This window comes from Seriola aureovittata, chromosome 18, assembly GCF_021018895.1.
Source record: "Seriola aureovittata isolate HTS-2021-v1 ecotype China chromosome 18, ASM2101889v1, whole genome shotgun sequence".
Classification (NCBI taxonomy): Eukaryota; Metazoa; Chordata; class Actinopteri; order Carangiformes; family Carangidae; genus Seriola; species Seriola aureovittata.
The window spans coordinates 17,546,027-17,561,447 of NC_079381.1; the positions used below are offsets into that span (position 1 = coordinate 17,546,027).

Here is a 15,421-nt window from a genome sequence, read left to right on the forward strand (position 1 = left end):
AGAAACCGGGCGGCAAGTATATGTTCACGAAACAGTGAGTTTGACCCTTCATGTTTCCCAGTTAGGCTTCATGTCCTGGGAATGTAACAGGATACAGTAAATCAAGTGTATAAATGCAGAAATTTATGTAGGAGATGGTGAGGCCCATTAGGTTTTATGGGTATTAATAAAACTTTATTTATACATGATTATGACATTCACAGGGTGTGAAAATTACAGAAAAAATGGACAAATGGCAATAAATATATTTTTATGCAACTTATGTTGGATTGTGAGGGCAGATCCTATAGAGCTGCAGCTATAACTGAAGCCCCAACCCCAACACATAATGTGGTTAACATGAGTGTTAACGCAACTCTTCAACACTGTGCCTGTGTTTATGTTCTGTAATTCAACACCCATCAGAGTTAATGCAAAACATATGGCAATTCTGATTTCAGGTGACCCATATCAGATGTAAAATTGGTCTTTTAACAATACTTGTCAGCACAGTGTAATTACCATCCAGGTAATGTGTGTATTTGAAGCTTACCAAATGCTTTACATGTCTACTTTTTAGCCATGTCAGTTGGGATCTAGGGATAACAGTCTGTCTGTTGGTCGGTTGGTTCACCACTTTGTTCCAGACTGAAATAGCTCAACAAGTACTCAATAGATTGCCATGAATATTTGGTACAGACATTCGTGGTGACCACGAGGATGAATCCTAATAACATCTGTGACTTTTCACATAGGGGTGGCTGTCGCTCAGGAGGTAGAGCGAGTCGTCCACTAATCAGAAGATCGGTGGTTCGATCCCCGGCCTCTTCAGTCCACCGTCGTAGTGTCCTTGGTCTGATGTGCGTGTTATAGTGCTATATTAATGCAGTCCATTTACCATTCCATGTAGCCCCATCATCAGGTCCATCCCATCAACCTTATTTTCTCAGCTAAAATGTTAGCATGCTCACATTTGCGAAGTAGCAATAATAAGATGGTTAACATAGTAAAAATAGTGAATTTGTTATGTAGCATAGCCTACCTGCTATACATCAGCATTACATTAGCGTTGTCGTTGAGCGCATGCTAGCATGCTGATGCTAGCATTTAGATCAAAGCACTGCAACCTCACAGAGCTGCTAGCGTAGCTTGGTCTTGGTCTTGTTCTTGTACAACACCAGTATTCCTCCTAATGTGAGGAAAGCATTGAGTTTGTGGAGCATGCAGGGGAATGTGGGGAAGTGAGGCAGAAAGATTAATAGATGCTATTGAATTTTCCAGTTATTGTAGGTCATTTGAAAGCCCTACTCCCTTGCAGGCTCACTTTCTCTGCTTCTCTTTCCTCTTTTTCTCTCTGGAGAAGCTAAGTCTGGTGGTTTTTAATAGTCTCTGTGTAATCCTCAGTTTGAGTAGTTCTTTCCTCTGGGTTTCTCTCTTCAGTAGCCCTGAACCTCCTCTCACCCATGACCTCATACTAGTGGAAACCTAACCAGTAATAGCCCAACACAGTTTTACTGTCTCTAGCAACTAAAGTCTCAGTTTGTTGGTGTTTGTGTGTGTGTGTGTGTGTCCTGTCTCCACAGGCGTGTGGTCCTCAGTATGGCTACATGTGCGGCCAGCAGCAGTACATCACAGGAGTTTGTGCAAATGTCAGCTCTTCCTTCCAGATCATCAACTCTTTGGCACCGACCGTGCAAGGTACGCAGCCTGACAGAATAAGACACAGCAGATCTGAACTGGACATGACAGCATCTGCACAAATTGCCTGTCGGGAATAGGAGATTATAATCTACTCTTCAGAGTGGTACCACCCAAGACCCTGACATCAAACCTTCCTCACCCTCCCTAAACGAAGAGAGAGATTAGAGCATTCTTCTTAATGTAAACTTGTCTACGACCCCATCCCTCTCTGGCCCAGCCCTTCTGCTGCGTTGTATGCCCAAGTTAGGAGACAGTTTACTGGGCCTGCACTCTGTTTCCCAGGAAGGAAACAACGTAGAAAGAACCAGAGTAAACAGTCGTTTTCTCTTTCTGTTTCTCACATTCTTTCAGTATCACTTTCTCTGGCATTCCTTCAACAGAAACAAACACATATATCCACAGTCTGCTCATATAGTGCTGCAAAAAGACATTAATGTACTGTATTTACTGGGTTTAACTGATTAATTGAGTATGAGGCCAGGTGGTAGAATGGGAACAGGTACAAAGCTTGAAATAGTAAAAGAATAAGATGGTAAATGAAAGTCAAGACGTAACGATGAGTTTTAGGTTTGGAATCAGATGTCGGCAGGGAGGTTGTTCCAGAGGAAGGGGAAAAATCTCTGCAGTCTGCTGACTTCTTTTGAACTGTGGGTACAGAAAGGAGGAGCCCTGTATTCTGGGAACAGCAGAGCTGGAATATAAGGTTTAAGGAGATCAGACAGGTATGAGGGGGCAAGCTCATTTAGAATTTGGTACGCCTTTAAAAGCACCTTAAAGTCTGATCTGAGATGGAGAGGGAGCCAGTGAATGGAAGCTAAAATTAGATTAATGTGGTGACATTTTCTGGATTTAGTTAAAATTCTCACCACAGCAGTCTGAACCTATTTAAGACTTTTAGTACGAGCACGTGGCAGGCCAGAAATAAAACAATACCACTATTAAAATATCTATTTGTTGTTCTGTTTCAGTAATTCTTAAAAGGCTTTCAGTGCCTAGAATTATACATTAATTCACAAGAAAACAAAACAAAGATTCGAGTAAAAGTGTACATAACATAATTTCAGAACCGCTGCCCTACGTTATTACATTTCAATTTGAAGCTTGTGTTGTGTAGTGTTGTGTAGTGTAGTGTGCCTGCTGTGGACACAAGTGAACAGGAAGAGGTCTGAATGTGCTACATAATCAAATTTCTCTCTTAGGAGTGAAATCTGTGTTTTTAATGCATTTATTAAGACCAGCATCCAGATTTGGAAAAGATATACAACATATAAAACATGTAATGTTTTGTAAACAGAAGGCCAATCTCACCTCACAGTACACCTGTAATTGCATACAGAGAAATCGAAAACCAAACTAATCCTCTAACCAACTATAATTTCTGGCATTGGTCCAGGTTGTGGGAAGGAGCTGGACATTGTGATGGTTCTGGATGGATCTAACAGTATCTTTCCCTGGAGCAGTATCATCGATTTCCTGCAACGCCTCATCGGGAAAATTGACATTGGACCTAAACTCTCACAGGTCAGTGTTAATTCCTGCTGGAAATGACTGTTTTTGTCTTAAACATAGGGGGCTATGCAATGTTAAACATCAGGTGGATAAATAGATGGATTATATAACATTACACTGAAAAATCATGAATGAAGGAATATATTATTTGCTGCCAACTCAGTTTTTCATATTATATTATATTGAATGACATAAGTACTCTCCATTATGGAATTTTCCACATGGTGCCAACAGTAAGAATAAGTGTAAGATGCCCTTCATAACGCAGACTTGATGAACTGAAGACTTTAAAGTCTTTAAAGTAATTTTAGCCTCTTACTAAGTTATACCTTGAGTTTATTTCTGTCCGCTCTGCACATGGGTGGTTAGTTTTTATTATGGTTACACTGATCTGGCCTGGAGCTAGTGGAGTTTTCCAGAGGGAAACACTGGAAAGTCTTCTCTCTGTGCAGCCCAGCGGTTGTAAGTCACATCTTCCATCGCTGCTGAAGTCCTCTGCCTGCTGTATAAAGAAAATTGTGTCATATAAACCCCACCAGACCCAACCACATCCTCTGCAGACTGTCTGGGAGGGGACAGCAGAGGAGACAAGAACATGGAAACAGAGAAAAGAAAAAATAAATTTAATGTAGGAAAACGTTTACAAGAAAAATGTGCGTGTTTGTGTTTGTGTGCGTTTTCCAGGTGGGAATAGTGTCCTACGGTGAGACTGTGACGCACCGGGTCAACCTGAGCCAGTTTGACAACACTCGTGATCTGCTGAAATTTGTCAAAGACCTTCCTCAGCAGACCGGCTTCAAGACCATGACTTTCCTCGGCATTGACACTGCCAGGTACTCAACATTAACCCGTCCAGCTCATCCGGGCCAGCCTGGCAACGCTGAGGCCGAAGTTTTCAATTAAGTCATAACTGTTCTGGAAAGAAATGGGATGGTGTCATTTCTGTTAGGCTGGAAAATAGACTCAGAAAGGCTTCTTATCTTAGACATCAACATGAAGCCCTCCTATTGGTCAAACACATTGATTACTGGGACGTCATTGGTCAAAATTCTCCTCAACTACCCAGCAGAAGCTCCCTCATTGGTCCAACATGCATCTGGTCAGGCATAGTGTATGTTTTACTAAGTTAAACCTCATAGTGAAAGATGAGCTTAAATTGGAACGCCACATATTTTACACACCAAAAGTATTGGTGAGCACTACGACATATGTGAGAAAAGTTTATGGGAGCTGCCTAATATACATAATCATCTGTCGTCATTTGGCTTAGATATTTTAGTTATCTTAAAACAAATTGCATGTTAATGCTAAGGACCCAGTTTCATCAGGTGCTCCTTAAGTTGTGTTGTTTTAGCTGAATTTTGAAAATTTCTACCAATCAGGAAAGAGGCCTTCATGCCTGAACGTGGTGCACGACCCGGCGTGAAGAAAGTCATGGTGATTGTGACTGACGGAGAGTCACATGACTTCCATAATCTAGACAAAGTCATCAAAGACTGTAACGATGATGGCATCGAGAGGTTTGGCATTGCAGTGAGTACAAACGACCTTTGTTCATTAACATGTTTGTTCTGTGTCTTCTTAATGTAAGGTTAAATTCTGGGTTGCCAGTTATGCAACTGTTCAGTAAATCCAGCAAAAGCTTTTTTGTTATTCCTGAGAGGGCTAGCTGGAGTATGCAGATTATTGAAATCATAGTGTTACAAAGCCATTTTACTGACAGAAAATACTGAATGATTTCAGTCAAAGCCCGTAAATCGGTTACACTTAGTCAAGTATATTATTTTAACAAGTGACAGCACATCAGTTAAATCAAGGGAAGGTGAAATGAACAACTTCTTTAACCATAATCATTTGAAACATCTGGTTACTCGCTCTGTGACTCAGTCATGCTTATAGCCGCTGATGTTGTTAAGCTAGTTGATTGTGTTTCCAGGTTTTGGGAGACTACAATCGTCAGAACAAAATGCCAGAAGATGTGCAAAAGTTTATCAAGGAGATTGAGTCCATCTCCAGTAAGCCGCTCAAAGATCACTTCTTCAACGTGTCTGACGAGGTGGCGTTGTTGACCATTGTTGACGCTCTGGGAAATAAGATTTTTGCCTTGGAAGGTATTCCTGAAAACACATGCATTCTCACAAAATCTTAAGCTCCCTTGGTCCTCATCACCTTTAAAGAATTAGTTCAACATTTTGGAAATACTCTTATTTGCTTTCTTGCAGATGAGAACACTGACACCAGGTCAATGTCTGTGAGGCAGATATGAAGGTACAACCATTAGGCAGTTATCTTAGCAAACTTCTGTTTACCAAGAAGTAGCTGCTGCACAAAACTCCCCACAAAATCACTTCTGTGTCTGTGCGGATTAAACAAATGAGATGCGTGTATAATGTGTCAATTAGTGAGCATTAAAAGTGCCGGTAGACGGAGGCTGAGCTAACAGGCTGCTGGCTTTAGAATCATAGTTACTGTAGGAACATGACAGAGGTATCAGTCTAGCAATCTGCAAGAAAGGGTTATGGATCAGCGTATTTTCCAAAAATGTTGCACTGTTCCTTTAAAGAGAACATGATTTTAATACTCTCATCTTGTGTGGTTTATGTGTTTAAAATGAACTTTTCCTTTCTCAGCCACCACTAGCAATTTCACCTCCTCCTTTGAGATGGAGATGTCCCAAGCTGGATTTAGTGCACACAGTTCTAAAGTAAGTCTAAACGGAATTATTTATGTTAGAGGAAAACACAAATACCACATTTGTAATGTAAAAGTCAGTGGCTAACTGTAAAATGACTGAACCAGACCGAACGACAGATGAGTGTGTATCACCTCCTTAGGTCACAGGGAAGTTTACATGTCTGTAGGCGTTTAGTTTGAAAGGAACTACTAATTTGATGTTCTTGCGTGAGTGGATGCACTGCCATGGATGTTTGCTCAACTAATGAACTCAGTCAGACACAATTCCACAGTGCTATCTCTGGTGCATCTTCAACCCTTTGGTGATTCACTCCAGTCAGTAGAAGTTTCCACACACAGACGGTCTCTGTCCTCTTTGCTTCCACTGCTGCAGACAGTGGACTGGTGCTGTTTTGTCTGTTTGCACGAGAGTGTGCGAGGCAGGGATGAATATGCAGCATGAGAGACAGCGAGGAGAGGCTGAATCAGATGCTTGTTCACTACTGTAAAGAACAACATGCTTGCTTTTGGCCCTTTACACACCTCTTGATTTCATTCATTAGGAATTTCCTATGTCTATTTTAAAACAAACATGCTCCCTTCTGTTGCCTCTTCCTGCTCCTGACTCACGTTTATCACCTCCTCAATCACTGTGTACACAGTGTCTGTGCCTGCAGTGGCTCATTCAACCTAACAAAACCAGACACAACCAAACTGAACACTGAACACGTGACGCCTCACTTTACCAGCCAGTAGCGGGAAAGAACCACTTGATGAAGCTCATTGTGACTAATGAGCAGTGTTATGTCCTGTGTGACCCCTCCCCTTCCTGTTAGATAACTCTGTTTCCTGTAGACAAATAACAGAATAATTGATGGATATATTTATGTTCTGATTTGTCTTTTGTCCATACTTTTAGTTTCACTCATTTGTTTACATATACTGTATTTATTTACTCCTCAACTTTATTGGTTAATTAGTCAATCATGTAGTATATAAAATATCACTTATCAGAATTTCTTCAATATATCTTCAAAATTCCTTGTTTTTTTTCTGAGCAACCGTCCAAAACACAAATTAATCCAATTTACAAAGATATTAAAAGAAAGAAACTGAAAAAAAAATCCCCACATGTTAGTACCGGGATCCACTGAATGTTCCTGATATCAGCTCTGTTGTCTCCCAAAGGAAGGTGTGTTACTGGGAGCAGTGGGGGCGTACGACTGGAACGGGACAGTTATAATGAATACTGCAGGAGAAAATTTCATTCCAGAGAAAAACCAGTTTTACGACCCAAAGACTGAAGCTGGGTATGAGAGACTGGCTGGGTACACCGGTGAGTGGACTCAAAATCTTGGAAGATCCTCAAAAAAAATATTTTCTGTCAGCTTCTTTACATAATTTTCCTTATATGTCGCACACATAGAAATCACTTTTCTAGACGATGGAAAAGCTTTACAAATATTAGACCATCATGAAATAAAAAAAATAGAAAGAGTAATAACTGATCTTGTTTGCACATCGAGGTGTCAACAGAGTAAATCCTAAATTCACTTTAGTTGGTTGAATGTACAGTCACTTTATAGTGTTATAGTTGTATTTAATTCTATTTTAGAGATAGAGGGATGCCGAAGAAGCAATCTGACAGAGAAAGAGGAGTGAGGGTGTCAGGGAATTTTAGTTATTTATATTTAGTAACATATAAGGTTTAAGACAAGTTTTCAGGAGCTTTAAGAAAAAAAAAAAAACAGGAAACTTACATCTACCAGTGAGCTGGATAAAACACAGAGAATAAACACTGTACTTTTTACACTTGCATGAACACTTCTATCTGAGCTAAGGATTTCTGTGTAAAACAGATAAACGAGATCTTTCAAGAGATTAAGAGAAAATGTACAGCCGCAGAATAAAAATAGAGCCTCTCTTGCGTGGAGGTTTAAGATTTGTAATTTGTCTAACTTTGTCAGCAGATGCCTCTCTCTTTGTGTCACATAAATAATACACACAGGCTCTTCTCTCTGTCCTGCTGCCTTTTATGGCTCGTAGAGCAACCGCAGCATTTTAATATCAAGTTATTTAATCAACATGTCATTAGAAGCAGCACTGGTAGGTCCTGGCTCGTGTATTGTAAATTCAGCTGTTGGCATATGCTCATATCTAATGGTCTGACCGTAGACTTTGCATACATAACCTTCATGTCCTTGTCTGATCTGTGAGTGTGTGTGCATGCAGGTTAGTGTGAGTTCCTACCAGCTTTCAGGAGTGTTTTATGGTTTCATCCTCTCAGTCAGATGTAAACAGCTGGCTAAAAAAAACAAAGCCACTAAAAATATCCCACAAAGACGGCCAGAGTGTTTTTCTCATGACATAATCATCAGTGTATGACACATTCCCGGTGATGCCTGATTATATAGCGTATGCATTGACTTTAATACAGTATGTGCTTGTGTATGCATTCTCCTCAGGCTATGATGTTCAGTCAGCATCCACCCCTCATGGCATGCTTTACATCACGGGAGCTCCACGGTACAACCACACAGGCCGGGTTGTTATCTATCGTATGGCTGGAAAGAAAAACATTGTCGTCTCACAGATACTGTCAGGAGAACAGGTGAGTCTTTCTCAGTTTGACGTCTGGGCTTACCTCAATGTCAGTGTTTCTGCAAAGAATACGTCTGTCATCAGTTTGTATGAAAAACTGAAAGATGATACTCTGTTACTATTCTAAGCTAATTTGATTCCTGCTTTTGTACTTGCTAATATATTTAAGACAAAGTAAAGTAAGATAAGACTTTATTGGTCCCAGCATTTGACAAAACACTATAACAATAGAAAACAACACAAAATTAAAATGTTGTTTTTTTGCTAATGTGCTTTATAAAATCTTGTGTTTTTTGTTTTGATGTGATGTTTTCTAATTTGTTGATGTGTTTTCTGTTTAGCTGTGTTTTTTTAAATGTTGCATTTTTGGTTTTGCTGTTGTGTTCTCATAGATATTTAAGTGTTTTATGTATATATGTATGTAATATATAATCAGGGGAAAGGTAAAAATACTTACTAATACTTACTAATAAAGATGCACCAGTTTCACCATGCACCATTCAACAACTACAGCGCCCAGGGGTTTTTGACATAGAGGATCATAGAAGTCTCTAGACAAGCTTTTAATGGTTAAAATATAGAAAATGATATCGATGTCACAACCATGTGGATAAAGAATTTGTCCTTGAATAAGCTCAATGCTTAAAGGTTCATGACTGACAGTTGATCTGTGACTCCTGTGCAGATCGGTTCCTACTTTGGCAGCGTCCTGCAGACTGTGGATGTGGATGGGGATTCCTACACAGACCTCCTCTTGGTTGGAGCTCCAATGTACATGGGCTCAGAAAGAAACGAGCAGGGACAGGTCTACGTTTATAAAGTCAACCAGGTACAGCAGACCGAAGATGGGGTTGTGTGTGTCTTTGAAAGTTCAGTTGTGTTGTGTCAGGTTTCTACACGACGTCACACTGAGATTGTAGTGATACACCTACTAATCCACTATCCTCATCTCTCGGTGTGTTATTTTGTTCTTCTTCATTACTAGGACGGCCAGTTTAAGTATGAATTCACGTTGAAGCCTGTCAACCAGTCCTGCTGTACCGCCCACTCAGCCATCTGCACTAACAAAAATGAACCATGTGGCGCCCGGTTTGGCACAGCCATCGCAGCAGTGTCAGATCTCAACCTAGACGGGTTTAATGATGTGGCAATCGGTGCACCGTTTGAGAACGACCACAGAGGAGCAGTCTACATCTATCATGGAGATAAGACATCTCTGAAAGAGAAATTTGTGCAGGTGAGAACAGTTTCAGTACCATACAGGGATCTGCTAGAATATAAGGTAACTATTCATTTAGATTAACATGCTTTCATGCTTTGGTGTCTGCACAGCGGATCCCTGCAGGCGGAGATGGTGAAAAGGTGAAATTCTTTGGTCAGTCCATACATGGAGTCATGGATCTAAACGGAGATGGAATCACTGATGTCACCATAGGAGGTCTGGGAGGGGCTTCACTGTTCTGGTGAGACATGGCCCATCCTCAGATATAAACATTCACTCCTTAAACTACACATTCTACTTGAATTATTACCAGCAGCAGGGCTCATATCCTAGAGACATCATCTCACATCCACTTGGCATTGTCTTATCCTGGTTTAGACAGCTGTGCATGTCCCACTGGGCATGTAGGCTTGAGACCAACAACTTCCTAATGATCTCTCTGTTAAAAACCCCTGGCTACATACTTCACTGTTGGAGACCAGCCTACAGAATTCAACCCCTAAAGTTTTAAAACATCAGCCCACACCATGATTTAACTTCCCAGGCTGACCTTCTCCCACAGTTCCTACTGGCGGAGGCTCAACTAAGCTGTGTGAAAACTCCGTCTCCCAAGTGGCTTAGAGTTTAAATAGTATTTGGCAGCAGGCGGCTGCTCTTCCTGGACTGCAGGCCTTGTTCAACGGTTGGGTGGAGAGAGAGAGTTGAAGCCAAGTTTAATGCTCAATATGCATCCGTTTCTTGTTCCTTCCTTCAAGAATGCACACGCACACACACACACACCCACACTTGCAAAAAAACAAAAAAATAAAACTACTCATTAATGCAGAAATGCAGAATGGCCCCAGACTCACATAATGCATCTGTGTGTTGTAGATTGTCAAAGTGGAGCTAACCTTACTGCTCTTTATACAGTTTGTAGTTTATTCCAGTGGTTACAAGGGTCACAAGATAAATCTAAGCGGTCGTGAGATGGTTAATGGTGTTGCAAAGAAGAAAAAATATGTTCTGCAACACAAATTTATATTGCATTTATCTTTATTTTTTACTGAAATGTGGTGAAGTGGAGGAAGAAAATCAAAAAAGCAAAGTACAAGCTCTTTAAAATGTAATTAAAGTAGTTTAGTAAATGCACTCACGTACTAAACTTATTTCATCTCCCCAGGTCCAGAGACGTTGCAGAACTCCGTGCCAACATGACCTTTGACCCGGTTAAAATAAACCTGCAGCAGGCTCAATACCAGTGTGAACATAATGGACGCAAATCTGTGTGCGTGAAAACTGAAGTGTGTTTCAACTACACTATCAAATCTCACAAGCGGGTCTTAAACTCTGCTGCAGGTGAGCCATACAACGCCCTATACTGATCTGCATGGTTCTTGAACAGATTCCCTTGTTATTCATTTTTTGGTTTCTTATCTGTTCTGTCCTGCAGAGATCCGTTACCATTTGACTCTGGATGCTCTGCGTGCAAAAGCCAGAGCTTCATTTATTCACTCGGATGACAAAAATGATCGTAGGATTACCAAGACCCTCACCATCAAAGACAAAGAGAGAAAGTGTGTGCAAGAGACCCTCATGATGTCGGCAAGTACTGTGATCTTTATGTACACATGGGATCAGTTATTGTTTCGTACCTGAAAGAAATCAAACCCAAAGCGTTACACACAGTTTTCAAAGCAGCTTGATACCTTCAGTTTTTTTGACGTTCATTCATGAAAGTTAAATTCGAGTCTCGTTGGAGATGTAAGTGGTGTTTTGAGCCAAAAAGGAAACAGAACAAAGCTGTGAGGAGTCTTATACAGAGCAGGAGGACCTTGGTTCTAACATGAAACAGACCCGTCCTGATCAAAGCATGCCGAGTGCAGCCCCATGTTGCTCTGAGTGATAAATTATCTGGAGACTGTCGGAGAGATGGGGAGAGAAAAGGTAAAAAATTAAAGAGCAAATGAGAGAAAGAGAATGAATGAGAGTGAATGAGGTGTTTTGAGAATGTGACAAAGTGACTCTCCAGGTCAGGGAAGATTTCTACAAGTGGTCCAACAAGCACATCACAGACTGTTCATCACAGCTGACACCTTTAAACGTTGCAGCTACCACACTTACTGTAAACCTGTGGTCTCCAGCAATGTGACATTTAGAGCCATGTGTATGAAATTTCTCTATGCAACCATTCACTGTAGCGATGGATTTTTTCTGATTAGCTGCCCTCAGGCGAGAGAAAGAGGAACTAATCAGTAGAAACAGCTGCTGCAGTTGTGTGTCCTGTGCATGAATACCTGCTCTGTTCTCAGTCTGAGCAGATACTTCCCACATAGTCCAGGGTAGAGGTCATCGAGGTTCAGAAAACTATCTCACCTGAGTCCAAGACCCAAACAAACAGATCTGACAGCAACAAACCAAAAGGAGATATGATGAATTAATCCATTTCCAAAAAAGTGTTTAATACTCAGTGTGTGCTAGAGCAATGGCTCCAGTTTGTTTTAAGTCCACACCACACAGTATCCAGCTCCAAACCAGTTGGAAAACCTCAGATTGAAAATAAATGGGCTCTTAGCTGCTACATTCAAAACTTCCATTGCCTCGTCCACTTCTGTTTTAAAGATGTCTCCAGTATGTCTCTTGAAACAATAACACTGATTCACTGTATTCAGTGCACATACTGTAGATAGGGCACAAACATGTGTAAAAAGAACTTAATGAAATTCACTGGGGCTGGATAAATGGAGGAAAAAAATCATAACCAACACAGCAGCCTGCAGGCCACGATGCAGCAGTCAGCAAGTGGTAGATAAGCAGTTTATATACAGTGTGATTACTCTTTAAAATGTTTTAAGCAACAGCCACGATCTGTACCAAGCTGCACTCAGGTCAGTAAAGTGCCTGAGTGAATGTGAATATGCAGCCTCATGTTATATCCTTCTCTGGGTCCCCTCTGGGTTTAATCAACATTTGGCACAGGCTCAGAAAGACCCATGTTTATGCCTTACAATGCATACCATACTGTAATGTGAAGCAGCTCTTTCAAACGGTGTCTTCATGTTTCAATAAAAAGAAGCTGTGCGCACTCAGGTTTTGATCAGCCCTCTCTTCAGCTACGCTAGCAGCATCACTCTAGAGAGGGAAACGTCTGATGGTCGATCCACCGCTTTGGTCTAGACTGAAATATCTCACCAGCTGTTGGACGGATTATTATGAAATTTTGTGAAGTCAAAGTCTGGCAACTTTGTTGATCCCCTGATTTTTCATTTTCACACAAACTGTGTGTAGATTCTTTTTAAATGAGCTGAATTGATTGTATAAGTGTGAAAAATGGATGCAACTGCCAGTGATGGAAACTTTACAGCCATTTTGCCACTGGTGTGTGAACACTTGTGTAGTTCTTTTCACTAAATGGGAGATTTCACCACTGTCAGATATTCCTGATATCTCAGATTTGGATTGACAGCAAGAGTGTGGTGTTAATGTGTTTTACACAAAAGTTGGTCATAATAGTGACTGAATGATATGACATGAACAAAATAAGTTGAAATTAGTTGTTCTACCCGATTACATGCCAGTCCAGCGTGGTCTGTACACGCCTGTACAGTCCTGTACAGTCCTGAGTAAAGATCTTCCTCATCTTCCTTCATCTTTTATTTTCCCTCTCTCCTTCTCTTCCCCTTGTTGCTTCTCCTCGGCAGACCTGGCTGGATTTCCGAGACCCTCTCATGGTGTCTTTGGAGTTTGAACTAGCTGATGAGGACCAAGGCCCCGTCCTGGATGAGAGCCTTCCCAGATCCATCAATAAGACAGTAAGAAAACTTTATATAAGTTGTAAGAAAAACTATTAAGTGTAACAGTAAGCAGAAGATTTTGAGTCAAACACAAGGAAGGATTTGAACCTTGTCTCAAACATCCTCCATCTGTACATCTTTATAATCCAAGAATGAGAAGTGGGGTGTTCTTGTTTGGCTCCAAGCGCACTGCTGCTACAGTACATTAGCATCTGCAACAGCTGACTGCCATCCTTCAGTGTTTCCTCCAGTCTGCATTAGTGTTTCAACACCAACAGCCAGAAAGAGTCTTCCCACACTCCCACATGCATACTTGTTTCTAACAAGAAGGTTTCCACATAATTGTTCCAATGAGTGATGTGTCCAGATAAACAAGGGAAATATCACATGAAAGTTTTGCTTCAGTGTTAGCAGTAAAGCCAGGGTGTGCGAAATACACGGTAGCAGCAACACCACATCATGCATTCCTAAGCACTGGACCTTGTGTGATCTGTGTATAAGCCCTGACACATCCCGACTCCCTCAGTGTCAGAATCTGTCATAGCAGCAATGTTACAACGTGAGGAAGCTTTATGGGGACCTCTCCTCTTATTGTTATGGAAAATAAGAGATGGGACACAAACACAGACACACACACACACAGAGAGAGAGAGATAATAGGGAAGTTATCAAATGGAAGCTGCAGTTTTTCTTCTGACATTGTACTGTAGATGATACGTCTTTTCCTGTGAGAGTAGACACTGTTGATGTTAACAGTCCAGTGGGAGTGACTGAGAATGGGAACAAATACGACCGTGACCCCCACACACTCTGCAGGGAAAGGAAAAGGAAATTAAGGTCATTTGAATGCACCCTTTTAGTCAGGGATACAAACAAAGACACAGCAACAGCAGCTTGTTTTGATTCTCATTTCTGTAGAGCAGCTTCTGAGGACTATGCTCATTGTTACTCAGTATTTTAAAGATCCCCTCCAGACCTCTTTGAAGACTTACAACACTCACTGAATAACACTCGGCACACATCAGGGCCTCTGTCACTAACACATGTCCTGCCACATACCAACGTATTCTGAAAATATACTAATGTTGAACAACATGTTTTGCAGTGCCATTTATACCTGAGGAGATAAGGCTACCTGCATGTTCAGTGTTAAAGTGAGACCAAGCAAGTCATCATTGTGTTTAACTACTACTCGACACAAGATGTTTCTGTTTCACTGAAAAGTCCACTGTCAGTTTAAGTGTGCTGGAGCAAGTTGTCAGTCGCAGACAGGACTGTGAACCTAACTGAAGTGACAACAGGCAAAACACATTTTTGAGTGGAGATTTCACTCTCTTCTTTTTACGTCTCTTACTTGTAGATTCCCTTAGTGGACTGTGGGAGTGATGAGAAATGCATTGCTGACCTCTCTCTCGAAGCGGAGCCTAGTGTAAAAAGGTAAGAATTAGAATTGAAAGGATACGTTCACATTTTTCATGTCTATCTTAAAACAATAGTAACATGCCCATATGTCCATTAGAAGTTATTGGTTGCTGTAATTGTTCCCTCTGTCCATACAGGCTGTAAAGAGATCATATTTATATTGTTTTATTGAAAGAATACAAGTTTTCACATTCAAGTTACTAATCGTTGATTATAGTGTCACTCACAGCACAGTGGTTTGGCCTATTTGCTGCAAACTCTTACAGCGCATGGCTGCCCCCTTGTGGGGGGATATGTGCATCACAACTGAGCATGCTGACTGTTTTCATTTACTTCTGCAGCATGGTGATCAAATCAAAGATGGACAAGATTGATGTGAAAATCAAGGTTAGAAACAGCAAAGACAACGCGTACAACACCAAAGTTGTCCTCAGCTTCACACCCAACATCAACTTTATTAAAGCAGAGGTGAGGTTTTGTGGTGCTCTTGTCTCTGTCGGATATGTGTATACAGTATGGCCTGTGATGTGTGTGCTGACGC

General features: G+C 41.0%; 1 protein-coding gene across 1 annotated transcript in view; it reads left to right on the forward strand.

Annotated features, from left to right (window-relative positions):
- Nucleotides 1-15,421, forward strand: part of itga1 (integrin, alpha 1) — a 48,090-nt gene that overhangs the window by 26,453 nt on the left and 6,216 nt on the right. Inside the window, exons 5-20 of the mRNA XM_056403829.1 lie at nucleotides 1,563-1,677; nucleotides 3,074-3,201; nucleotides 3,874-4,022; nucleotides 4,572-4,722; nucleotides 5,126-5,300; nucleotides 5,820-5,893; nucleotides 7,051-7,198; nucleotides 8,328-8,473; nucleotides 9,149-9,292; nucleotides 9,449-9,700; nucleotides 9,796-9,926; nucleotides 10,848-11,023; nucleotides 11,118-11,269; nucleotides 13,366-13,476; nucleotides 14,819-14,895; nucleotides 15,222-15,348. Coding sequence (XP_056259804.1) covers nucleotides 1,563-1,677; nucleotides 3,074-3,201; nucleotides 3,874-4,022; nucleotides 4,572-4,722; nucleotides 5,126-5,300; nucleotides 5,820-5,893; nucleotides 7,051-7,198; nucleotides 8,328-8,473; nucleotides 9,149-9,292; nucleotides 9,449-9,700; nucleotides 9,796-9,926; nucleotides 10,848-11,023; nucleotides 11,118-11,269; nucleotides 13,366-13,476; nucleotides 14,819-14,895; nucleotides 15,222-15,348 — 2,256 coding nt within the window. The remainder of the gene's footprint in view (nucleotides 1-1,562; nucleotides 1,678-3,073; nucleotides 3,202-3,873; nucleotides 4,023-4,571; nucleotides 4,723-5,125; nucleotides 5,301-5,819; nucleotides 5,894-7,050; nucleotides 7,199-8,327; nucleotides 8,474-9,148; nucleotides 9,293-9,448; nucleotides 9,701-9,795; nucleotides 9,927-10,847; nucleotides 11,024-11,117; nucleotides 11,270-13,365; nucleotides 13,477-14,818; nucleotides 14,896-15,221; nucleotides 15,349-15,421) is intronic.